The sequence below is a fragment of the Betta splendens genome, chromosome 3 (genome assembly GCF_900634795.4).
Source record: "Betta splendens chromosome 3, fBetSpl5.4, whole genome shotgun sequence".
In the NCBI taxonomy this organism is placed as follows: Eukaryota; Metazoa; Chordata; class Actinopteri; order Anabantiformes; family Osphronemidae; genus Betta; species Betta splendens.
Genome location: NC_040883.2, coordinates 10444391 through 10470618, shown reverse-complemented (window position 1 = coordinate 10470618; position 26228 = coordinate 10444391). Strand labels below are relative to the sequence as shown.

The 26228-nt window shown below is 43.9% G+C and overlaps 1 protein-coding gene across 8 annotated transcripts; it reads left to right on the top strand.

Moving 5' to 3' along the window:
* The first annotated feature begins 987 nt into the window (after positions 1 to 987).
* ppfia1 (PTPRF interacting protein alpha 1) lies at positions 988 to 25976 on the top strand. Of its 8 annotated transcripts, none has more exons than XM_055507301.1 (31): positions 988 to 2010; positions 3496 to 3765; positions 10070 to 10171; positions 10638 to 10802; positions 10888 to 10962; positions 11625 to 11726; positions 12091 to 12324; positions 12441 to 12587; positions 13026 to 13160; positions 14759 to 14842; positions 14935 to 15066; positions 15227 to 15289; positions 15374 to 15453; positions 15540 to 15690; positions 16257 to 16480; positions 16593 to 16824; positions 18498 to 18527; positions 19217 to 19341; positions 19426 to 19598; positions 19684 to 19777; positions 21026 to 21107; positions 21203 to 21403; positions 21640 to 21702; positions 22207 to 22233; positions 22942 to 23117; positions 23215 to 23312; positions 23392 to 23567; positions 23730 to 23798; positions 23892 to 24060; positions 24237 to 24299; positions 24506 to 25976. In XM_055507301.1, exons 2-30 carry the CDS (start codon positions 3496 to 3498, stop codon positions 24290 to 24292), a joined length of 3735 nt encoding a protein of 1244 aa, XP_055363276.1. In that variant the 5' UTR covers positions 988 to 2010; the 3' UTR covers positions 24293 to 24299; positions 24506 to 25976. The 8 variants fall into 8 exon arrangements, with proteins under 8 accessions (XP_055363276.1, XP_028999468.1, XP_055363275.1 ...); XM_029143635.3 differs by having other exon boundaries at positions 24484 to 25976; XM_055507300.1 differs by lacking the exon at positions 24237 to 24299.
* Positions 25977 to 26228: the final 252 nt, after the last annotated feature.

Below are 26228 nucleotides of genomic sequence, written 5' to 3'. Positions count from 1 at the left end.
GTTTCATGTGACATTTACACTAAGATCATGTATTTTCTAACTTGTATAACATGTAACAAACATACATACTTTTACGAATAGTTGATTACAACAAACCTTTTTCACAAAACCAGTCACAGAAAAAATGAAACATTACTTTACAATTTTGCAAACGTGAGAGGGTTGGGCTGGGACTAGAATAACAGGTCTAGTTGGAGGATGCACGTGACACACACATCAAATCAGACAAATCAAACAATGGACACATGACTTGAAGGAGTCCCTCAGAGCTGCGATGCAATGCTGCCTCCTAGTGGTGAAAGTCTTGATTTAAGTGTGTGTGTGTGTGTGTGTGTGTGTGTGTGTGTGTGTGTGTGTGTGTGTGTGTGTGTGTGTGTGTGTGTGTGTGTGTGTGTGTGTGTGAGAGAGAGAGAGAGAGCCCCTGTTAACACCGTGATTTAAGAAAAAATTTAAAAAGCACATGGACATGAAGGCTCAGCTGGGACGACTGGCTCTCCTCAAATAAATGACGTAACATGACTGGCCCCGCCCCCTCGTTCTTTCTGTCGCCTGTAAATAGCGCTAGCGGTCACGTGTACGTTGTTGCGTTGATCTGCCGCTAGGTGGCGAAGTGGTTCTCTGCGTCAGTGCCAGCAACAAATAGATGTAGGTCAATGTAAAGTTTATGTGTAAATGGCAATGAACGAACTGAAAACAGACTAAACAGTGGGAGAAGGAACCGAAACATATTGACGCAGATCACCATAAAATTCCTCACTTTATTTAGTTGTTTTTTAGACTTTATAAATGTTTTTCCCGAAAAATAAACGTTTGACTGTAGAATGAATGAACATGTGTGTTGCTTTGTGTGTGTGTTTTTGTTGTGCCGACTCTGATGCCTGGTTCCTGCTGTTCTCTCTCTCTCTCTCTGCCTCTCTCCCTCGCTCCCCTCTCCCTGTAGCCCCCCTCCCCCTCCCCGGACTCCCAGGCTAATGAGCGGCGCTAGCAGCTCTGAGCCCCATTGGCTGTCCCGACTGCCGAGGCTGGCAGGCAGTGGCGACAGGGAAGAGCGGGGCGACGGAGCTTATCGGTGGAAGGACCGAAGGAACATCACGAACTGTGATAGAAACTAGGGGAATATACATTCTTGTTGGAGTTTTCGGGTTTCCCGGGCGGACCGAAACATCGTCGACGCTCAGTGTTGGCTGGAAGTTTTCGAGGCGACCTGTGATGTGGTGACGCGACTCCCAGCGAATCCATGGGAAGCTAACGTTAGCCGACGAGCTAACGTTACTTATAGATTTACCATTTCAGTAGCGCAACGCACTTTTTATAGTTTTCAAATATGTAAGATGGGTATCTATGAGATATTTTATCATGTTGACTACTTTTATATATGGTTTGGAGCGTATGCACTGATAAGCAACTAACGTTATCTTATCTAAGTAGTTGGTGTATGAAAGTAGCAGGAGTTAGCTACCTAGCGGGCTAGTGGCTAACGTTGGCTAGCGGTCGACTGTAAACTGAGTTCAAGCCAAAGAATTCTGGTTCAAATTAGCTAGCGCTAGCGGGGCTGGGGTTGTTTCCACGTCACCCAGCTGCATCAACACACGTCTACCTGTTGTGAAATGACTTGGAACTTTTTCATGGCTGTTTACGTTAAAAAGCAAACATAGACACTTTTCCTGCCAAAATCCAGATATGCAATCAACGAAACCACCAGCTTATTTAATGCTAGCTTGCTAACGCAGAGTTAGCCGACCTAACTTGGAATACTGCCCCCCCCCCCCCTCCGCTCACTTTATGTGGGGTTTTCTTTGAGGCCTTTGGGGAATATATCCGTTTTCCGCAACAGGACCAGCAGCTTCACAGCCTTAATGCACCCCCGCGTATGGATGGAGTGAATCTGGATTTGTTTGAATCCTGAAAAGACTGTCAAACAGTCGGAGTATCTGGACTCTGTTGACATTTATCTGGGCTCCAAACAAACGTGGATTTCGAAGGCATTTGGATTAACGTTATTTAGTAAAGGTGAGACAAAGACGCAGGTGAACGCAGAAGAACTTTAAACACAAATGTCACCAATGGCTTTGTAAGCTAATCCCTCTAGAGAACACCATATAAACATACACACACTGAAGCTGTGTCCATATGCGGATCCTTGTTTCTACAAACGAAATATGTAAATCCTAAGGGTCTGTTTCAAGGTCTTGCATTGTCATCTTTACCTTTTTGGTGTGCCCTGAGCCAAGTTACGCTGAACCACCATCTGTCAGTCCTTCACATGGATGCTGCATGACCCTCCCCCTCTCATAAACATTGCTGAGCCTGAATAGCTTGACCTCAATATGCAGCATCACTTTTGTGTTTTGCTTTTAAACAGATAGGGTTAAGTTTAGCTCTCTCCTACAAATATAATGTAACCACCGGCCACATGTCATTCACCTCATGGGTAATTAAGGATTTCACGTTGGTTTTAGTGAACTTTGCACCTTGTTGCCATGTGTTAATGTGCTGAACTCACACGTCTCAGACTATGCAAGACAGCTCTGGCAGCCACAAGGTTCTTACTTGACTTGGTCCAAATTGCTGTTCCTTGTAGGTATGTTAAATCCGCCTCACATGACTCATGGCTTTTAGTCTAACAGTCTGTCCTGGGGACCTAAGCCCCTTGGTGCTGAGACTGGCCCTAATTCCCCAGACCTTCCTCCCAGCTGTTCTTAGATCACCAAGGTTCACATCATAGTTGCCTGTGATTGATTTTAAGGACATCAGTTCATTAGTCACTTTACTTAAGATTGCTTTCATTAATTCTTTTCTAGTTAACTTTTATCAGTCAGTAGGTGGGTTTAGCTGACTAGCTCCATTTTATGTTTACTTGGTGAATGAGGTGTGTTACTGGTGGATTCTTTGCTGTCTGAACAGTACTTTGATTAAATCATGGTGGTTGCACTTAATGTACCCACTGTCCTGGGTGTTGTCTCCAATCTTAAAATCAAGGCTTTTACAACACAACACAACACAACTCTTTTTGTTTTTAAACTTAATTACAAGTTATTTATTATTTGTACTACTTTGAGGCAAAGTCTGCAGGGCATTGTTATTCTTTTTTCAAATTACTGGCTTGCTGTTGTGATTGTTGTCCAAATCAGCATTCTGGTGTTCATTAGGATGCTTTTTGTGTAGGAATGATCCTTTGCTGGACAAGCAGCGCTTATCTGGTACTAGACAATGGTTGTGTACACTTTACACAGATTTACAAAGAGGCAGGAGACTTAATGACAAAAATGTTTTTTAGGGTGAACTCCAACTAACCTGTAGGCTGAGAGGATTAAGTCCCCTACATTACAAGTCAGACTTCTTATTACTTAAATGTTACTGTTAATTGTCTGGCTTACTAGTGCTGTATTTTTCTCTCATCCCCTGCCTCATATTTTAATTTGTCCCTGTGAATCTAAACAGCTTCCTCTCTCCTCCTCTCCTCTGCTGCCTCCTCTGGCCCACTTTTTGTTGTAGATGATGTGCGAGGTGATGCCCACCATCAGCGAGGCTGAAGGGCCTGGCGGGGGTGGTGGTACCGGTCGTCGGGGCTCTGGCTCCCCACTGCAGTCGGACTCAGAGGGCCACTTTGAGTCACTGATGGTGTCCATGCTGGAGGAGAGAGATCGTCTTCTGGAGACACTAAGAGAGACTCAGGAGAACCTGGGGTTGACTCAGGGCAAACTCCATGAAGTTAGCCATGAAAGGGACTCGTTGCAGAGACAACTTAACACTGCTTTGCCACAGGTGAGTAGAGAAGCCTTTTTCACCATGATAATGCTGATGTGCTTAAATCTAACACGTGACAACTGGCTCAAATGGGCACCGCCTGTGTGAACACAGCTCTGCACAATGGGTTGTTATAGCTCTGATTCTCTTTGTGCTGTTTGAATATAACGTGGAGGGAATCTTGATCCTACTTTGTGCCATCTGCTTGCTGTCATATTATTGACTCATGTTTCTACTGTTTAAAACTAAGAGATCTGGTTTCCAACTCTTAATGATGCATAACCACTGCTAGTTATGCATTAAACCTGCTTCCAGCATATAAGTTTCATCAAAATACGTCAGTGTTTGTGTGTGGGATGTAACTGATAAGCATGCAAAGAGTGCACAGCCTCACGCTGGAATGTAGTGATTGCTGTACTGAAAGCACAAAGGTCTGCACAGACACAAGAGCAGCTTCTTAGAACATCCAATGGTGAGTGGTGTAGTTAAGCAGGCATGAAACAACATCAAAAGCCAGTTGCTGTGTTTTTATGACGACCCTACAGCAGAAACAAGTGTTTGATGGTAAACATGTACAGTTAGAACATGTCATCGGTGGCATTCACACATGCTAGTATGGAGCACTGTTGGCATGGGCTCCCCACTGTGTTTACATACTATGTAAAGTAAGAGCAGGAGTCAGATCTCATCAGAGACTTGGCGTCTGTGGAAGGTCAAGCTGTTGTTGAATATTTTATAAAAACAATGTAAACTTACACTGCAAATGCATGGAACACTTCAGCAGATTAATCCATTCAAATTCAGAAAATAAACTAGTCATAGACATTTGTTTGTACTGTGTAACAGTAAGTGAAACATTTATTCAGGGTCACAAGCTGTAAGCTTGTTCACAAACATTCACACATTTTGGGTTTTCCCACTTGTCTTCCATGATTGTGGTGCAGTAAATAATAATTTACCTATAGATAATTAATTATCTCTATCAAATTAATTTTGCTTCTGCTGAATACAGTCGTCCCCTTTAAGTTTTGTTTATCACAGGAGTAGCGAAGACCTTCGGTGCGAAAGGTCGTGTGCGTGAGCTGTTGTCAGCTGATCAGCTGTTTGCCAAGCATCCTGGGATTTGTATGTGGAGAGCAAGAAAATCCAGCTTTTAAAATTGTAGAAGCCCTCTATACCCGGTAATCTGGTGTAAATACCACTGTCCAGCATCTTTGTTGTTTCACTTACGTAAAACCTTAAGCGTTATGTAAATGTGGCATTTAATTGCCTCAGAAAAAATTAGTATGAAATACACTACAAACTCTCTCTAAGGAGCAGATTAAGACACAATTTATTTCAGCTTGAGCAGAGAGGCCAAGTGAAGCGAATTTTTTATTACTGGGCTTGATTACTTTATGTTGACGCGTTTAGCTACACGTGTCTCTTTTTTCCATTTTTGTCTTCAAAGCGTGGAAAGAATCTGTCACATTTACTGTACACTTGGCTTATTAGTGATGTGAAAACAACAAAGGCTAGATGTATTTGTGGTTAGTTTGGAAAACTGCACCTACTTATGTTTGATTATGAACCTACTTCTCTAAGACTCTTATTTAATAGTGGGCTGCTGCATTGAGGAGAGTCTGATGTTAGCTGGTGGAGGGGAGGTGACTTTCCCTTCATCCTGGTGAGAGTACCCATGTGTGGAATGCACCAACATTCCAGAACCACTGCTCACACGTCAGCAGCCTGTTCTTCAGAAGAGCTCTTGTGGATGAATTTGCTCCTTTTTTTGGTGAACATAAACTGCGCAGGCTACACCGGACTGACTCTCCAACAATCAAATGACACGTTGTGGGAGGCCAGTTGTACGTTTCTTGGTGATGCTATTTTAGGAGCCAGAGTTTGTCCTTTGAGGCTTGTTATAGCATTGTTTGAAGGGGGCGTCCACTGGGTGTGTGGCTGTGCTGTAAAACAGCTTTAATAACTCTTGGGGTAGTAAAACGGAAAGAATGGAGCCAATTAGCTACACACTTGTTGTTGCTTTGTTTCCACTTACATACAGATAGCGAAAGTTACAACAACTCCCCTTAATTATTAAATGAATTGGGTAACAGATGATGTCATTAAACAGACTAAGTTGAATGAAGTGATGGAACATTATTTGTGCACAATATTTTCTATGTTGATCAGTTTTTATTTTGCACTCATTTGAATGAGTGAATATAAGTTCTTCAAAACACAGAAACTTGGTTTTTAATTACTAGTTTGCAAACACATATAATAAAGTTCAGCTGTTCAATTAGGTTGAATTAAAGAGTTCCCTTACCAAACCTTTGGGGAAAGTGTCTTTTGATTTAAAAGAAGCACTTGGCTGTTGTGTACAGTTTCAGAGCTCAGTTTCTGTCTGTGCTTATCGTTCTAAAACTAATGTGCTGCATTTACTTACATTTGATCCAGACAGTAGTGTGACTTCACTATGTCTTTCATGTGCTTGCTGTCAGTCAACTTGCTGTAAACCTTACAAACCAAAGCTTTTTCCCCTCCGATAATTGTTCTAGCTTTTGTGACCTGGGATATCAGTGGTGATATGGGCTCTAGTTGTTGGGTCTTGCTTTGGGCTTGTGGAATATGAAATCCACATTGTCCTAAAATAGATTTGTTTCATTTATTTGCAAGTTTACAGCCATTGTGTAAAAGCAGATTTTAACTCGAACAAACAACAAGCGGCTTATTGTAAAGCAGGGATTTTGTGGCCTGGGAACATGCTGAGTTCTACCAGGTTGTTGGTGGATGTGGAAACCAGACATTCCTCTGTCTTTAGGTACCTGAGATGAAATACCATCCAGGTTGGTTGGACTGAGTAATGGATCCTCCTGTGACCTGTCAGTCTACCAACCCTTATGTCTTGATCAAGGCTGATCCCACTCTTTCCCACTAATGTCAACACTGTGGAATCAGTGCCCATCACAGGCTGGAAGACTACCTGTTTACTCTCCATTATAACACTGTTAGGAAACGAACAGCTGTTCTGACTGGAAATGGAAAGTACCAACCGTTAGTACAAAAAATGGTTGGGCACATACTAAAGCTGAAACTAAAACAATTTTCCAAAGTCAATTTTCTGGTCTTAAAGGAAAACTTCACATATTTTTAATGGGGTTTGACCAAAACGATGTTCAGTAGTATTTCAGAATAAAGGGACACTCCGTACACTCCATATTATCTATGCAGAGAAATTATCATTTATTCTTCTGCAAAAAGCATCTGAAACAGACCAGAGGCCATTTTGCCTCACAGACTACAAGTACTTCCTGGTCTCTCGGCTCATGGGCAGCCTCGTCTTCCTCCAAATGGCATAACTCGTCAACGCTGTACTCTGGCTCAAACAACTAACCACAAATATAAGACTTTGCTGTAGAACTTGCTGTCTTCTAAATAATTTACTATGGGACATTCAGCCATTGAATATTAGTGCTGCACGCGTATGCTAGGAAAAACAATGGCATATAGAGCAGTTGCGCTCCAGCAGGCTAGCTCCGCCCCTTCTCAGCCTGATCGTTGCTGGGCAGGTAGAGAGAAAACCAGAAGCACTAGTTGTAGTTTTTGAGCCCATGGCAAACAATCTGCCGAGGCGTCTTATGGGAGAAATAAATGACTTCTCTGCATAGCAAATTACGGAGCAATCTGAGTGTCCCTTTATTCATAAATATTACCCAAAATCGTTTAGGACAACCCCCATTGAAGATCGGTGAAGTTTAAGTTCACAGCTTTACATCAAATTTACCTGAGACACTGTTATGTGTGTTTGTGTGACAGCAAATGAGATGTTGTTTTTGTCTGTCTTTGAAGAGGCCAATTTACTGCAGCGATCCAATTCTGTATTCTGGTCAGTGTCACAATAGCGTGAATTGAGAGAGCACAGTGGTGAGATGGACGCACAAAGACCGGCTTGTTCCACACACTGACGTTAAAGTGACAGGGTGCAAGTGTAGCCGTTGGCCCAGTGTAAGCAGAATTAGTAACTCCTCCTTTAGTTTGACCCAAAGGTCAGCCACAGTCAATGACTGAATTTGTTTTAGTAAAGTAGCTGCTGCCCAGAGCCAAGTTATTATTATGGACCATTATGCCTCTTAATAATTGAAGGATTCGTGTAATAGCTAGCAGGTTGTTCTCTTTCCCACGATCAAAGTCAATGTAAATCTTTACAATTTTTGTTTGTGAAACCTCCGCTAGTTGTCCATGTTTAGGGGTTTTAGGGCCTTTTGCTACTTCCCTATGAAAAGCTTTCGATGGGTGCTCCTTTCATTACTTCAAGCAGGCAACAGGAAGTGTTTAGATTTGGAAGAACCGAAACCTATTGAGGCAGAGAGAAAACTGAAAACTGCAAAAACGTTCATGCTGTTTAATTATTTAAAAAACAGATTATGATGGGAGTAGTGACCAAGCGGACATCAGCCCTAAGAAAATACATGCACTACTCATTTTTACCAGAACATTTGAACGTGAAAGTTTGGACACATTTGTATTCTTCATTATGGTATTCAAAGGGCAAAAAGTATAGGACAGCACACAAACTAACCCTGGTTACATCATTATGAGCCAGCAGTACTATGTCAATAAAAGAAAAAACTGGTAAAACCAGGAATCTGCCTTTTTCTGACTCTTCTCTTGGCCTGGCTGAGTGGCTCCGAACAGGAGCCGCTGTGGTGACTAATTAGTTTTTGACAGCGACTCCTCCTGTAGGAGAACATATGCCCTGTGCACAGTGTCAGCTTTCAGCGCGCTGTAAGCTTTTAAGAACGGCTAAAGTCATTATGTTGGTTCCACTCATTGGAGTGGGATGATGGTACAGTGTTGGACAGGAAAACCTTTATTAGGCCTGGCCATCAGTTACTGTGTGGTGGAGAGAAAACTAAACAAATTAAGCTACGCCGTAGCCTCCTACGGATACATTTCAATATACCTAATTTAAAGCATTTTCCTGTTTCAAGCATGCTGCTGTTGAGTTTATTTTATCTTGTTCTGGTTTTGCTGGTTTCTGGCCTCCATTCTTGCACCTCTGCTCAAAGAAAATATTCCTTTGTACCACAAACCAGAGGATGGACACTAATAATAGTGTGATACCTGCCTGTTTTGTGTGTTTTGGAAGGCACTGCCCTTCATTCAGCCGTTTACAGCACACATGATCGGATGATCTGTGGGTGAGGAGCAGTGAGAAGGCTTTGTGTGTTCCTCTGTGTTTCCGTACACTGTTTCTTTAATAGGTCGGCACACATCCCTGTGCCCCCTCTTAATCCCCTCCCCTGTTTAAGGCTTATAGAGTAGCTTGGTCCACTTCTATCAGCAGGTCACTTTTTGAGCCAGACACCAGTTTACTGTCCTGCAGGGAGAAATGGGATCTTCCTGCAGTTGCATGTATTAAAGCTTTAACCAGGTTATTTTATCCACGTCCTGTCTTGTATTTTGTAATTTTTACTTACTATAGTGGTGCCTACATGGTCTGCCTAGTGTACAAGGCAGACCTCCCATTGTGTCTGATAATTATGTTGCATTCATTAGGTTAAAAATGGAGGCATAGAAAGATCGTGGGTTTGCTGTACACTTCAGTGTCTACTCTGGAATGTAGGAAGTAAGCCACTCTGTAATTACCTCTGGGCTTTCCTCTTCTGCTCTCTAATTGGCCAGCAGAGAGCCAATAGCAGGCCCCCGTTTCTCCTTCAGTGGAGGAGAGTCTGTGGCAGCCACTGGAGTGAAGAGGAGAGAATAGTTGTGTTGATTAAGAAAAGAGCGATCGGTCCCAGCAACCCTTCAACCCCCACCAGTGCATGCACGCTCGGAAATGCAGCAAGGCCTCTCCCCAACAAGCTCGTGCTACAGGGCAAAATCAGGATGGCACATTCTTAAAGTCCAACCATGCATGTAATCCCTAAAAGCAGTCTGTGTGTGTCTGCGCGTGCGTGTACAGTATCATGGGTTCTTGGGTTTCTCAGAGACTAATGTGTATTTGCTATTAGAGAGAGGTCACAATTATTCTCCCTTCTTTTTTTTTACTATCAGATTGTTGCTAAAGTCCATTTTAAAGTCTTCTTAGATTGGTGTTTGTCCAGACAGTCGTTGTGTAACACAATGACACTAAGTCTAACAATATAAAACAGAGGAGCTGTGCCAGAGGCATCTGTAATCTCTTATTACCAGATGTGACCTTTCAGGTGTGTTGTCAGCCTAAAAGCATAAACAGTTATATTTCTAAACATCTCCATGTTATTATCCCATAAGCAGCATGAAACTGGGTTTGTTAAGAAGTGTTACATGTTACTACATTTTTTCATTTCTGTTGTAGGAGTTTGCAGCACTAACAAAGGAGGTGAACGTATGCCGGGAACAGCTTCTGGAGAAGGAGGAGGAGATTTCAGAACTGAAGGCTGAGAGGAACAACACACGGGTTAGTTGATGTTCTGATGCAGTAGGTATTGCTCACTGAATCCGGACACAACTTTTGCAAACTCAGAGTCCTGTTTGTTTCTGTTTGGGGTAGACATCATTGCGTAAAGCTGGTTGATTTATTTGAAATTTATGTTTTATAATTGAAACCATTGTCAAAAAGTATGGGTGTGGCAAATTGCTCATCATGAAAATATCCAAACCGCTGACATTAAATCTCATGAGTCAGCTGTTTGTGTGAAAGGAGCAATAGCTGTGTCTGACTATGACACTTGCACATCTTATTGTAAGAAAAGCCTTTAGTTAATATCAGATGCAAGTTAAAATAAGATTCATCAAAATATGTTGCTAAGTTCTGGCCTTTAATAGCTATAAATATTAATTCATTAGTCATTTATTATAAATTGGTTCTAAAGTAATTGCCAATAAAAGCTGATTTCTATTTGCTTGGTCCCCTGTGTTTCCAGCTCCTGTTGGAACACCTAGAGTGCCTGGTGTCGCGGCACGAGCGTAGCCTGAGGATGACGGTGGTGAAGAGACAGGCTCAGTCTCCGGCAGGCGTGTCAAGTGAAGTCGAGGTCCTTAAAGCCCTAAAGTCACTTTTTGAACACCACAAAGCCCTAGACGAAAAGGTACCAGCGTGTCCGTCTTTGTCTCAACATGTCTTTGTTGTGAAATGTTAATTTTAGCTGTTTGCGTGTGGCATTTGTTTCACAGGTAAGAGAGCGACTACGCGTTGCCCTGGAAAGATGCAGTGCATTGGAGGAACAACTCACCATCTCACACAAAGAAGTAAGCTAAAGACAGTCAGAGGGGAAACCCAGCTACCTCCTTGTGCGTCTGACCTGCCACACTCTCCAAAACTAAATTTTTGCTTGTAATATTCACACTTTGTCTAAAAATGATATTCAAGGACCCCTAAGTGCACATGTGTGTATTCAGTCCACTGCCTATTGATGGGATTAGGATTGACAAAAGGCCCAGAGGATCTCGAGGAAGTGGCCTAGATTTCATTTCTGCTTCATACTGTATCACTTCATGCTGGAGCCAGCTTTGTTCCTTGTACCCAGCCTAGAATCACACACCAAAACCAGACAGTTTATTAGAAGCTGTCCTTCTTTAGCATACATGGGCTGTTTGGTTTCTTAATGCTTTGCTATTTGGTGCAGTCTGATGATGTGGTTTGTGTATTTATGGGAATTTGCATTGTGGAATAATTGTGGGTTGAACTCAAGGCTCTGGTCCTATTTCTCAGCTGCTGGGTGTCCTCATCTGTGCATGTTGTTGTTGATTTACAATGATGTAATATATTATAATAAAATAATAACTGGCACCACCACCACTGATCAAAAAGAGGCAGCAAAAGAGTTCTGTGCCTTGAGGTAATTACCCAGATAACTGGTCAGAATGCTATTACAAGCAGATGAGCGTTACCAAACCGCTGTTTTCTGTAGCTGGCATACCTCAGGGAGCAGAGCGGCCAGAAGAGAGGCCTGGCAGATGGAACCAGTGAGGTGAACCACAACTCTGAAAACGCACCGAGCACTAATGGCAAGGTGAGGTTTCTGCCAAGCAGTGTAAAAGGTTATGAGCATTGCTAAACACGATGTTCGTGAGGGTGTTCCCCTAAAATGTAAAAAGGTTTTATTTAATGGATGAGTATATATTGTATAATCTAATAAACAGCTAAGCATAATACTGAACTCCATAGTGCAGTTGTGTATTACTGACTTGGCATCACATGGTTATTACATGTATAACAGTGCACTGAACCCTGTAAGAGGTGAGCACAGGTTAATGAAGTTGACCTCGTATTCAGATGTTTGATAGGGAACTGATTTGCTCATGGAGTCCTTGTTGTATTGCATATGTTGTGTGTATGTGTGCACGCATGTGCTAAAACAGTTGACTCACCAACAGCGGTCGTCCGATGGTTCACTGAGTCAGGAGGATGAGTCGGGCCTGGGGTTTGGGAAGGTCGGTGAGCTGCAGGAGGTGGTGGACCGCCAGGCAGCAGATCTAGGCCAGATGAAGGAGCGTATGGTGACTATGGCATCTCGCATCAGCGAACTGGAGGAAGACCTTGACACGGCTCGAAAGGACCTCATCAAGTCTGAAGACATGAACACTCGGTTACAGAGAGACCTCAGAGAGGTAGGCAGGAGAGGAACCGCACTTTCACCTGAGTAACAGGTTGCACTAACTAATGTCTTGGCTGCATGTGTAGATGGTACATGTAAGTAATGTAAGTGTGTATCTGTTTTTAATAGTCAATGGCTCAGAAAGAAGACATGGAGGAGAGGATCACCACTTTGGAGAAACGCTACCTGGCAGCACAGCGGGAGGCCACCTCTGTCCATGACCTCAATGACAAGCTGGAGAATGAAGTTGCCAACAAGGACTCCCTCTACCGACAGGTTGGTATTTCATTGCTCCTATCATGTGGGAACAGCTAAGGCTTTAGCTGATTGTAGTGTTTCAGGCTCAGAGCTGTGTTCCAGTGGGAAGGGCCTGCAGTTCTGCTAATGAATTCCTGCTGTATTCAAGCACTGACAGCGCAGCAGGCGCTGAATGGGCAGCCTGAAGACACTGGCTTGTTTCTTTAAATGTGCTCACTGAGGGAGCCATGTCGTCTTCTCTTTTCATACGGGTTTGTCTGTGTTTGTTTCATTATGAATGCTCTCTTCCCCACTTCCTGCCCGTACCCATCCCATCTCCATCTTCTTTTGTCACCCCCCTTTCTTTCTCTGGCCGGGAGGCTTCTTTTCACCTTGAGGAACTGAAAGTAAATGCTGAGTCTGTAATGCAGCATAGATGTGCTAATGACACTTTGCATTTGGTTGGTTTGTTTGTAGAGTGAAGACAGAAACCGACAACTTCAGGAGAAGTTGGAACTGGCTGAGCAGAAGCTGCAGCAGACCCTTCGCAAGGCAGAGACTCTGCCTGAGGTGGAGGCAGAGCTGGCACAAAGGGTGGCTGCTCTTACGAAGGTACCACACCGGCTCACTCCTTGACTTTTTGTCTCCTCCTCATCTTTGGTTCCGATCTTCCATGGACAGATCTGTTGTGGGGGAAATTGTGGCAACTGAAGAGGTTTACAGAATGTGCATTTAGTTGTAATTAGTTATTTAATTATAACTAGAACAGTTGACTTGACTGCTCTTGGGACTTTTGTTCATTTTACATGGCTGGACTCTCCAAGAGGAGGCAGCTGAGGAAACCACTGTTTATGTTACCCTTAATATCCACAGGGACCTATTTTTAGACTTGGCTCGTGATTTCATCCATTTATAGTTTGCGCTTTTGTCTTGTACAACACTTGCTGCTAGTGGACATACACAGGCAGCTTAGCACCTTATTAGTGTAGAGTCTGGCACCAAAATGTGTCTGTCATCAGTAGGCAGGTGTTTCTGTCTGTATAGTCTGTTTTTTTCTATTTATTCGTGCTCATACACAAAACCAACAAATTAGTACAAAAGACATGGTCAGTGCCTGACACTGCATCTCCGTGTGAGAACCTTTCTTAAACTTCTTAAACACAGACATTATTGAGTCAGTCACTATGTGGCAGAAGTGCTGACTCCCTCGATGTGTTTCTCTCATCTGTCCTGAAGCTACAAACAGTGACGTTGCCTTGTTTTTATCTATGTTTTTAATTGTGTTGAGTCTCACATTAAATGTCTCTGCTTTTTGTTTGTTCCGTGGAACTTCACCCTACAACCACCTTCTTGTCAAACCCTTAGTGTGCTCTCTGTGGCTCAAAAGACACTAAGGCTCAGAAGGTAGACCTGTTTTGCTCATCTAGCTAAATCTTTTCTAGTGGACACTGGAAAACTGTGTTGTTCTGTTTCTGAACTTAACCAGGTCAATAGAAAATAACACTGGTGTTTACATTTACAGAACTTTAGAACAAAAATAAAAGTATTCAGTGTGCCTGGTTGGGTGCAGGGCCAGACCAGATGGCCAAGTTTTGTAGTAGCTCACACCTGTATCCTGGTAATAATGGCCTCCTCTGTGTTTCACGTCCTAGTGATCTGTCGCTTTTTACTTCACGCTGGTATTTCTGCCTTTTTTCCTCTAACGCAGAAACGTTGTTTGTCGTATAACCCAAACAGGAAGTGCCAGTTGGTGTCCCGGCCAATTAGCACTACTAGAAAACTGCGTCAATAAATTTTTTTTATTATTTATTCAAGTATATGCTGACCCAGCTGACGTATGACTTTAACTACCTGTAATCCCTGACAGTTCATATAAGCCTATAGCTTTAAGCTTGTTGTAGATATGCGTTGGTGGGAGTCTTTCACTTGGCTGCGCTGCTTTGCTCCTTTCTTAATGTAGGTGGTGCTTGTTTTGTGCCTTTGGTTTATTTCTTCTATTCAAATAATGTAAACCTGCGTGGTTACTGAAGGGTGATGTGGGTAACTCAACCGCAAACATGATGCTGATCTCAGCTAGGACCTTCTCCAGGATGGATAACAGCCTCTAGGGGAGATCTGATCTAGCTCCAGAGTCTTATTAGCTTGGAGAGTTTTGAATAAAGTCAATGATATTTTAGTACAAATATATTTATTGTTGCCCCCATTTGTAGGCAGAGGAACGCCATGGCAACGTTGAGGAGCGACTGCGGCAGATGGAGGCCCAGCTGGAGGAGAAGAACCAGGAGTTACTTAGAGTAAGAGAGATGGGGAACCAGTCATTTAAGGCTTCTCCTTACAGTCCACACACGTGCACCTTTTTAAAGTGTTGTATGTGTTTGCATACAAGGCCCGGCAGAGAGAAAAGATGAACGAGGAGCACAACAAGCGTCTGTCTGAGACGGTGGACAAGCTCCTGTCAGAGTCCAATGAGCGACTGCAACTTCACCTCAAAGAGAGGATGTCTGCTCTCGAGGACAAGGTGAGCAATACAATATAGTTAATATAGTTATAATAGGTCACAAGATGAACACTTAATTTTCACCTTCTAAAGCTGTGCCTCATGTGGCTCAATGATTTTTTAGGTAACTAGAAGATATGTTTATCAGCTAAATGTTCCTTTTTTTTCTGTCACTCCTAAGAATGCCCTAATCAGGGAACTAGAGCACACCAAGAAGCTGATCGAGGAATCTCACCACGAGAAGGTCACGGCTTTTACATTCATGAGTGCACATTTGGTTTGTCAACAGGCAACACTAATGCCTGCAAACATGGTGTCTCTCCTTTAGGAGCAGCTCCTGATCCAGATAGAGACTATGAGGGCAGAGAGCGAGCACGGTAGGAGCAGGAGCAACTCCTTACTACACGGGTAAGCTGGTTAATCGCTATAATTAATGGCCTAAACTTCTCGTTCTCTAGAGTTGGTTTGATTGACTTATTTTTCTATGCTTATAGACGGTCTCAGCTGGGCAGCACCCCAGATTTCAGATATCCTGTGTCGGCTTCCTCAATGATGGACAGTAATTCGGACCATTATGGCAGCGCTCTTGTACTAAGACGGCCGCAGAAGGGGCGGGTTGCAGCTCTGCGGGGCGAGCCATCCAAGGTGAGCACCCGTCAGCCCTCGTTTGAAAGTGTGGCCTATGAAATGTGAATGTTGTTAACAGGGTCATAGTTGGAGCACCACATGGTAGGTCTTTGGATCATTTATCGTCCCTGGGCTACTCACGGTCTATGTTGCTTATGCGCAAACTAGCATGTTGATTCCTTTTATTTTCCACCTAAAACCATTTGTGCTCGTGACCAATTAATTGGAGTCTGGCTTTACTTTAGTGTTGTTCATCTTGTGCCTTGTTCTGGTCCCTCTGCCTTTTTCAGTGTTTGTGTTTCACATCCTTGTTGTTGATGCTTATCTTCCTCTCCATTTCTTTTTCTTTGCTTCCTCTCTGGACATCAGCGACATGTAAGTGAATGTGATAGAAATGTCTGGTGCATTAATGACACATACCTGAGTATCTGTCTAACCATCTGTCTCTGTATTGTCTATGCTCCTCTCGCATCCTTCCTCTGTGTTTACTCTCATTATTTTTAAATATAATTTGCTGCTGTCAATATCTGCTGTCCTCCTCCTTTCTATCATTCCTTGCTTTACACCTGAACGCATTAATCCAGGTACAGACCTTGAACGAGCAGGAGTGGGAGCGCATGCAGCAGGCCAACGTCCTGGCAAATGTGGCCCAGGCGTTTGAGAGTGACATGGATGCTTCAGACTTGGAGGAGGACCGGGAGACTATTTTCAGCTCGGTAGACTTGTTGTCCCCCGGTGGCCAGGCGGATGCACAGACCCTTGCCCTTATGTTGCAGGAGCAGCTTGATGCTATCAACAATGAAATTAGGTACCAGTGGCTAAATGACTATGTTTAACGTGGTCTCTATGGGTCGACCCAGACATTTGTCATTTTAATGTTGTGTCTCCTAGGAGTAACTCCCCTTTGTCTTCACCTGCAGGATGATCCAAGAGGAGAAGGAGAGCACAGCCATCCGGGCAGAGGAGATTGAGTGCCGGGTGGGCAGTGGCGACAGCCTAGGAGGACGTTTCCGCTCCATGAGCTCCATCCCTCCATCGCTGTGTGCGGGCTCATCGTTGGGTGGCTCTCCCCCGGGATCAGGCCACTCCACACCCAGGCGCATTCCTCGCAGCCCCAACAGAGAGCTGGACCGCATGGGTGTCATGACCTTGGTAACGCTTTCTTCGCTTCCATGTGTCTGACCTGTTGAACCGTTTAGAAGAAAACTTATGTCCTGCCTTTAATTTAAAACAATGTGTTGTTTTTTTTTGTCTACTAATATTTCAGTGTTTAACAGTCTGTAATCTTGTATACATGTAACTACCCCCTATGCCTTCAGCAATATTGCTATGATTCCTACATCACCCAGAGCTCCCTCTCCCAGCAGACAGTAACTTACCTGCCCTATGGTGCAACAGGCTTCAGCCCCCCCCCTCAGGCCTATAATTATGCACCATACATTCAGGTACTTGGGGATTTCTCCACAGCTGCCTTGCTTTACCCTCCGGGTGGGTGCAGTCTGCCACTTCCTGTCTGCTCTGTTCCTTTTGACTCCTACACAAGCAGAAATGTGATGACAGATTTGCCATGTAGCAATGATTGGTTCATGAAAATGAGAACTTAGCTTTTTACAATAATAGCATGAAGTCTTTAGTTTAAATGTTGTCTTACAGGGTGTTTGGTGTTTGTCAGAGGCCTTTGTCATACACCTGCTAGTGGGTGTTTAAAAACCTGTTCTTTAAGGCTGAACAAAAAACAGTATGACTGGGGCGAAGTCCCTCAAACACCAGATGTGTGGGATACAAAGGCACAAAGCCATGATACGGGTCGTTCACGCTCTGCAGGGCTGTACTGCGGAGAAATCAAGCAACGTGAACCAGCACTGGTCTCATATTAGTGGAACAAAGCGTTCAAAGGGAAATACCTCTGCTGCTCACTGGAACTGCTTTTATGGCAAGCACTGGGAGAACAAAAATATAGTTGTTTGCTTTAGAAACTGGAGAGTAGAGCAAGCTCCTGCTCACCTGCGTGTGTCTGCTGCTCACGTGTCTTTTCCAACTTTTTTTACTGTAGTTAACGCTTCACCTTCAGCTGCTGATCAGTGCAGCAAATGATCACCTTGAAATTGCAGGTCATCCCTGATAAAGGTCACCCATCACAGCAGTTTTCCATTATGTTAATATTTGTTGGAGGTTTTGAAGGTGGCATCAAAAATGTTCACATTCCTAAATAAGCAGATATGAATTAATTAAAGTGGTTCTCGCCCCTTAATTTCCTCTTCCTGTTTTCTTTTTATAGCTCGCTTAATGCCCCTCTCCTAACTGTGTCAGTTCACTAAAGGAAATGAGTGATTAGCTATTTTATCCCTGGGGGCAAGAAACACTAAGAGCTCGCATAGCGATGGTTTCTTTGCCCTGCTAATGCCAGGCCTATGAGAAATGCAGTGGTTGAAATACCTCCCCCCTCATTGGAAAATAGGCCTGTAGTAGCTGTGTTTTATAAAGTCACAGCCTTTAGTCTATAATGTCCCACCCACACAGCGTACTGCCTGCTCAGTCACATTTACGTTAACCTGATGTGATCATGTAGAAGTTTCCTGCCTGTCCCTGAGCCGGGCTGCACCCATCCTCAGGCCCGACCCAGGCCTCGCCTTGGTGGCTTTGCAGTGTCTCCTGTTTGGGTTCACCGCCCGACTTCTGCAAGTCTGCGTTTCTGTTTCCTAGTGTTGTGTTAATCTGTGTGTTGTTCTGATCTCCTGCTCCAGTGTGTTGTGCATGGCTTGGTTTCACTTCTCCTTCGTCTCACTAACTGCGTTTCTCCTCTCTCCCTTTTTGCCACGCTTCAGCCTAGTGACCTGCGCAAGCACCGCAGGAAGGTAATCTAGAAAGCCGCTGGTCGGGGCCGTTGCTCTTGAAGCCCCAAATCTTACAGACCTCTACATCATTATTATGGTTTCCAGATTTTGGGTTTTTTTCTACTATCACTGTTTCACACAGAACTAACTGACTGACTTAATATTTCATTCAAAATTACAGTCAAACATAAAACAAATGTTTAATGCTGCATTTGTCTGCTTGTGTCTCCTCAAATGTGAAAATTTTTAAACGAATAGTCAGAACTCATGTCGCTAAACCTATTCCCAACTAGTCACACCTGTCCAGTCAGCTTCACAGTCCAGTGCTGCATTTTTACAGTTGACATGTGACAAATTGTGAAGTTTAATCTAGATTAATGTCCTAGCATAGCACCCGTTGTGACTTGGTGCTATGACAACAGGGTTGAACAGGTTTTCAAATTTAAGCATGTACAGGACTAAAGGCGAAAATAATACAGCTGTACAAAAAATTATTAACAGTCGCTTGATTACATGATCTTTGTCTTTAGCTCAGGTCAGTCTGCAGATTCTCTTCAATACAGTTGTTGTGGTCACTTTATACTTCATAAAAAAACATGAGCCATCAGCTTTTCCCTGGGTTGCAGACACTAGCATAGCTGTTATGTAACTGTTTGTTGCAACTATTGCGAGCCGTGTATTTATTCTGCGTCCCCTTCACCGCCGTGCAGTCTGCTCAGGATGACAAGGCCACTATCCGATGCGAGACCTCGCCTCCGACCACTCCTCGCTCCATGCGCCTCAACAGAGACACAGGGCATGCCGCCAGCCAAGAGGACATCAGAGATATTCGAGGGTAAGACCAACACTATTCCTTCACACACGTCATTGTTCTCATGTTAATCACTTTCCAATCATCGCTTGCACTTTCATTTGTCAGTCTGGCCGGCCTACAGGACGGCCAAGGTAGTAACCCCAGCAGTAGCAACAGCAGCCAGGACTCGCTCAACAAGGCGGCCAAGAAGAAGAGCATCAAGTCTTCTATTGGGCGCCTCTTTGGAAAGAAAGAAAAGGGCCGACCCAGCCTCCCTGGCAAGGATTCTCCCAGCCAAGGTCAGGTCTATAACAGCTGATATCACACCAGTGTCGTGCTGTTCGTTGCGTTTCTGGCTCAACATGGTGGTGGTTCTTTTCTTAGCTGGCACTCCTGAGGCAGAGAGTTCTCCAAAGGATGGCCTGGGAATGGGCACTCTGGGAGGCCCCGCAGAGAAGAACAGGAAGCTGCAGAAGAAGTAGGTGTTCCTAGGAGTGTCTGTATAATGTCAGCCGGCTGCTGCTTCACACGGCATTGAACCACAGCCCAGAGCTGCTTCACACACTCACCTCCCACCCCCCGGCCCGTGCTCACGCCTGTCCTAGCAGTCGGCACCCGGTCACTGCCGTTGCAGTTATTTTTAGTTTTCCATGTTCTTTCCTTCATTTCTAATTTTGTGCAAAAATGCCACAAACACCATGAATGATGTTGCTTCCATTTAGCTTTTACTTACACACAGAAATTCATTCTTTCTTTGTTTTGCCAACCTCCCTCTTTTGTTTTTTATCACCCCCTTCTCCTCATTCCATGTGTAGTCCAAAGACAGGGTAAGTCGGTTCATATTGCCTTTTCTCTGCCTTATCTTCTCCCCGCACTTGGCTTCTCATTGACCTCACCAGTAACTCTGCGGACCCAAACTACTGTCCCTCTGAATGTCTGACGGCCTTTCCATGCTGCTCTCTACCCTGCTTTCCACAGAGGAGTACAACTAACAACTATGTGTGTGCGCGCTGACTTGTTGGGTCTTTTTCCACTTGCAGTCACCCTGTTAAAGCATGAGATTACGCGCTACAGCTACAGGAATGTTCCTAATGACAGTTCAAATGAGCGTCGTTTTCCATAAGTTATGAGAAATGAGGACACAGTGTGAATCTTCTGAAGTCAGATCTGGTTGCTCTGTCACATGGCGTCACCTAGTGGCCACACAGTAACTCTTTCTAACTTTATGTTGTCTTGGTTCCAAGTTAATGATTTATAAGATCACGCTTAGGGACGGTCCCTTAAAGGCAATGTTCCTTCATGACAACCTCTTAATGTGATTGTTAGAAGGCAGGATTTTCAGAGCTGAGTTCTTCCTCCTGTGCATGTTTTAACCTCCCCTGCAGCTGTAGAGGAATGCATCTGTACTAAGTCGACTCTCAAAGCGACTAATAACCAACTAATGACGTTCCTCAGAACTGACACCAGATCCTGTTTGAACTTGAAAGCTCAACGCATATGTTGGATAAACACTTGAGGTTTTAATTGTTTATATCTTTAAACACCTTCCAGTGCGTCTTGGTTTGAGGCTTCCTCAGCTTCCATTTCCTTGTTTTCTCACAGACCTCTGCTCTGTTTGGAGTGTGCATGTTGTGTCATGTCTTTGGGCATATGTCCATGTCTGTTAAAAAGAGAACTTGAATATGTGCATATGGTTTTGTGGGTGAACATTTGTTCTGTATCTCAGGCATGAATTACTGGAGGAGGCTCGCAGGCAGGGTCTGCCGTTCGCTCAGTGGGATGGGCCAACCGTTGTCTCATGGTTGGAGGTATTCGGCTCAATATTGCCCTCGCCGGCCATTTATTATACTTTTCACTCTGCCTGATATGATAACACTGACTTTCCTGCCCCCTCGCTGGCCAGCTGTGGGTCGGCATGCCAGCTTGGTATGTGGCTGCGTGTCGGGCCAACGTGAAGAGTGGAGCCATTATGTCCGCCCTGTCAGACACGGAGATTCAGCGGGAGATCGGAATCAGCAACCCTCTGCATCGCCTGAAACTACGCCTGGCCATCCAGGAAATCATGTCTCTGACCAGCCCGTCTGCGCCACCCACCTCCAGAACGGTGCGTGTCACCACACGTGCGCACGCGTGCACGCACACACACACACACACACACACACACACACACACGCTCACTCTAACGCTCTCTGTGTGAGCACAATATTTAACATTTAACTCTTTAACCTGTACTAATGATGGTTCAAGCTCTTCTGGTTTGTCCATTCTCTTTCTGTCCTTCATCACTCTTCCTTCTTTCCACACGCTTCTCACTTGTGGTTGGTGGTGTCAAATAATCAGACCACGGGAAACGTTTGGGTCACGCATGAAGAGATGGAAACTTTGGCAGCCACACCTCCCACGGTTAGTCTGCTCTGACTGGCTGGACACCGGCAGTTTCTTGCTCGGGGCTCGTTCCACGTTGCCTTCTGGATGTTGTCATTGCTCACTCTAATATTTATCTGCATTACTGATAATATGTCACACAATTATTAGATTATTCTATGGCAACTTGGAACAAGTGATTTCAGTGGTAGTGGGCAGTGGGTTGAGTAGTCTGCCTTCACATTAGCTGTGTTTTTGTGGTGATTAGACTCCTGCTGCTCAGATGACATTTTTAAAGAGTTGATTAATTAGGAAGTTGTATTTTGATAAAAGCTTTAATCACTTTAGCCCCTCCCACAGTGCATATTATTGTTGTTGTCCCTTTGATTTGCTTTTTGTTGCCTAATCATTGTTTGTCTGGCTTGTTGTTGTGTTGAAGTATTTATTTTCCCATCAAGCTGCTCTAACACAACACTGCTGCCTCACTAACCGCCTGCCTGTCTTTTCTTTTCACCATGCTCACTCTAACCATGCTAACACCAGGAGGATGACGAGGGTAGCTGGGCCCAGGTTTGCACTAAACCCACCCGTGCTCACTGTGTTTTAACTGTTTGAGAGACCGTTCTTTATCATCACTTTGCCTTTAAGTAGATCTGAGAGAAGACACCACTCCCTGTGCATCTCTTTTTAATTTGTGTCCATTCACAATCAGCATGTTTGCAGTGTTTTAGTCTTATTTATGCACTTTCACAGTTTTACACTATTTACATCCTGCCAGACTTTTGGTATGATGTTTAGTTTAGGCGAAACTGGGACATATCCAATTCCAATGTAGAAAATAGCCATAGTAATAACAGGATGTAGGGCGGTCTGTGGCGTCTGCTTTGTCATCACAGGTTTAGTCATTTGTGGTTGTTGTGTAGAGATTCAGGTTTTATGCATAGACTCCTCACAGAGCCAGCTGCTGAGACTGGATGAGACCCTAAAGCTTGAATTTTGTAGTTAACAGTATGTAGAACGCGGCTTCTCTTTTATGTTCATTTACGAAACCTTTTGAAAAACAGACACGTTGATGTTTCCAATTATTCTACATTAAAGTAATGTTTTAAAGTCATTTAAGGCCTGGGCTGGTTGCTGATGGATGCCAGTTCTCATTTTTGAATCAGTTATAAAGTTGTAATTCTTAAAATCAGTGTTTAAAGTTCAAAATAGTGACATTTGTGTGTTGTTCATGTATTGACACAGACACTTGCTCAGTCCTGTCTCCTGTGCTCATAGACTTTGGCCTATGGAGACATGAACCATGAGTGGATCGGTAACGAGTGGCTGCCCAGCCTGGGTTTGCCCCAGTACCGCTCCTACTTCATGGAGTCGCTGGTGGACGCCCGCATGCTTGACCACCTCACCAAGAAGGATCTGCGTGGACAGTTGAAGATGGTGGACAGCTTCCACAGGTGGAGCAGATTCATGACATTGATGTCGCAGAATAAGTTACATGGCTTATTTGCTACAAAGGACTAAACCAACGCTGCTGTTGTGATGTTCTAACAGGAATAGTTTCCAGTGTGGCGTGATGTGTCTGCGGAGGCTCAACTATGACAGAAAAGAGCTGGAGAGGAGAAGGGAGGAGTCCCAGCTTGAGCATAAAGGTAACACTGAACCCACCTACGTCTAATGGCTCTAACCACTGCAGCGCGACCATCAAACTCCACACCGTTTCTGTTCCAGATGTGCTGGTGTGGAGCAACGAGCGTGTGATCGTCTGGGTTCAGGCCATCGGACTCAAAGAGTACAGTGCTAATCTGTATGAGAGTGGGGTCCATGGTGCGCTGCTCGCCCTTGACGAGACATTTGACCACAACACCCTGGCCCTGCTTCTTCAGATCCCCACACAGAACACACAGGTAAACACGCAGCTCATACGTAGCTCCGCCTGACGTCAAGGTTATCTAATTTTTCACCAGCTACCAGTTTGGCACATAAATGGTACAATTTTGTTAACACAATGCTAAAAACTGATTAATGTTTTACCCTGGGCTCGTCCTCGTTTTGTCTTCTACTTCTAGGCCAGAGCAGCTCTTGAGCGTGAATACAACAGCCTGCTGGCCATCGGCACAGAGAGGAGGTTGGAAGAGGTGACAAACTAGAAGACACAACACATTCTCAACACAGCAGCACGAGCCAAGTGAGAATAACGTCCTGTTTCTTTCCTTTGCTGCCGCCTCCAGGACGACGATAAGAACTTCCGCCGAGCTCCTTCATGGAGGAAGAAGTTCAGGCCAAAAGATACGAGGGGAATGTCGTTAGGCGTGTCGGATACTCTACCCGCCAACTTCAGAGTGACCGGCAGCGGGACGGCATCTCCCTCCACGCAGCCAAAGAGGAGCCCGATGGATGGTAAGCAGGAGGAGCTCCCCACGTGCATGCGTCTGTGTGGCCAGTAATCAGTCAGCGCTGATACGTACTTGAATGCTTGTGGACTCTTTGCTCCTTCTTGAATGGCAGCTGCTTTGGTTTCGATGCTGTGACTAATGGCATGTTTCTGCATGTGATTTTTGCCTACATGGAAACAGGAAGTCAGTCTATACAGAGGCTGGACACTGCCACAGTCAGGACCTACTCTTGTTAACACACGGGTAAGACTGAACCTTGTGAACCCAGCGAGGCGCGTGGCTGTTGGACTTACTGCTTTCTGGTGCCAGATTCGGCTTTAATAACGCACGTTTCACGCCTCTTCTCTCTCCTTTTATTTCTGCCCCACCCGATCTCTGGCCTCTTTCCTGCTCCCTTTCTCGTCCACTCATCTCTCCCCCTTCTCAGTTTATCCTCATTATTTCTATAGGTAGCCGCTGGTCTGAAGATGAAGGGGAGTTCCCCGCATTCAAGACTAGGATGATGAACTGAAACGAGTTGCAAGGAGTCTAGAAGATATTTTGTTTTTTTTCTGTCATCACAGAAAAAGGCCGTACTCACCAGTCTCAGTATCTCTTGAGGAAACGTTGCTAGATTTATCTATATTTGTTATATTTATGTAAACCAATGGAACTTTTATTGATTTTAGAATTACTGTGTAACCTTTCACCTTTATCCCCTTAATCACTTCTCCACTGTGCCCGTATTAAGCTCAGCTCTCAGATGTAACTGAATGTTTCTACTGTCTGGAGTTTGTATATTTCTACCAACAGACGTTTTATCTAATCTTTTTATAATCCTCATTTCATTGACCAGATGTATGTTCTTCCTCTGATTTGAACTTTAATTAGTTCAGTGACTTTGATATGTGATATAACTTAATTCATATCTTTGCCCCTTTTAACTATTGTCATTTTTGTAGATTATTACCTGTGACGTTGTGTAAATGCAGCTCTTAGGTCAATGGATGTGTGAATATTAGACAAACTGCTGGAGATGTCAAACGGCTTCACCACCTTCTCAACACTGAGTCGTCCATCACCTTTCAAATAACTGCTGGTAAACCAGGTGATGTGACAACAGCTCATGTGAAGCAGTATATTTTACATTTCTCTTTTATTTTTTTTTATTTTTTTCTCCATATCTGCAATACCAAAATGAATTAGAGAATTAAAGCCATATCATAGTAGCAAAGAGAAGAGCTGAAGGCTGCCGCGAGTGAAAGCCGAGGTCCAGGTTCTCTGCAGGTGAGCTTGCATATGGAAACTCGTGTTGCGACATATCCAGACCTGCACACTCAACAAATCCCTTTAACAAAACAAACCTTCCTCACTCTGGAGGGACACAGAGACTCACTTCTGCTCAAGGACTTCAAACGTGCAGAGGAGTCGAATGCGTGGAAACTCCTTCAATGGACCAACTTTACCGAGGCCTCAGTCGATCCCTGTGACTAGACGACGGTCAACAACCCACAGACCTTTTTTAAAAACGCTTTGTATGAAGATTTCATGTCAAGCCTTATGTGTAACTCTTCTGTTGTCTGCTCTTATTTATTATTACTCATCCATGTTGTGTTTATCAGTTGCTCTTGGCAAAGCTCATCTTGTGTAAGTTTAACCTGTCTGCTCACAACACAGGTTCCACCTCGTTCTTCGCGAATGAGTAGGAACCAAAGAGTTTTTTCACTCAACATGTAGTTAAAGCTTAAAGTAGTTTGTTTCTTGTTTTTGTGACTTAGTCCTTTATGCACAATGCAAATCATGTTGCTGTTGTTGTTTTTTATTCCTGCTCTTGCTCTGAATCTTCTGATCTTGTAACAATGATGTACAGTCTGAGTACTTATAAACTATTTTTATCACAGTATTATTTATTGCTTACTTTCAATAAAATACTGAAACTTATTTTCCACTGCAGATGACAAGTAATGCTTCTCTTTTAAAGCATCACCATGTTTCCTTCTCCCACGTTGGTGCTTTTCTTGAGATCCTCAGGTAGCAAATGGAAGAAAAGCTCTTCAAATCAAGAAGGGCTTTATTTTTATGACTTTTCTGTTTCTAAGTAATTTGAATCGTTGCCTGGAAAGTCTCATATTTGGGTTTGATTAGAGGAAAGTGGAGATGGTGCTCACATTGAACTTCCTTCAGTCATTCTCA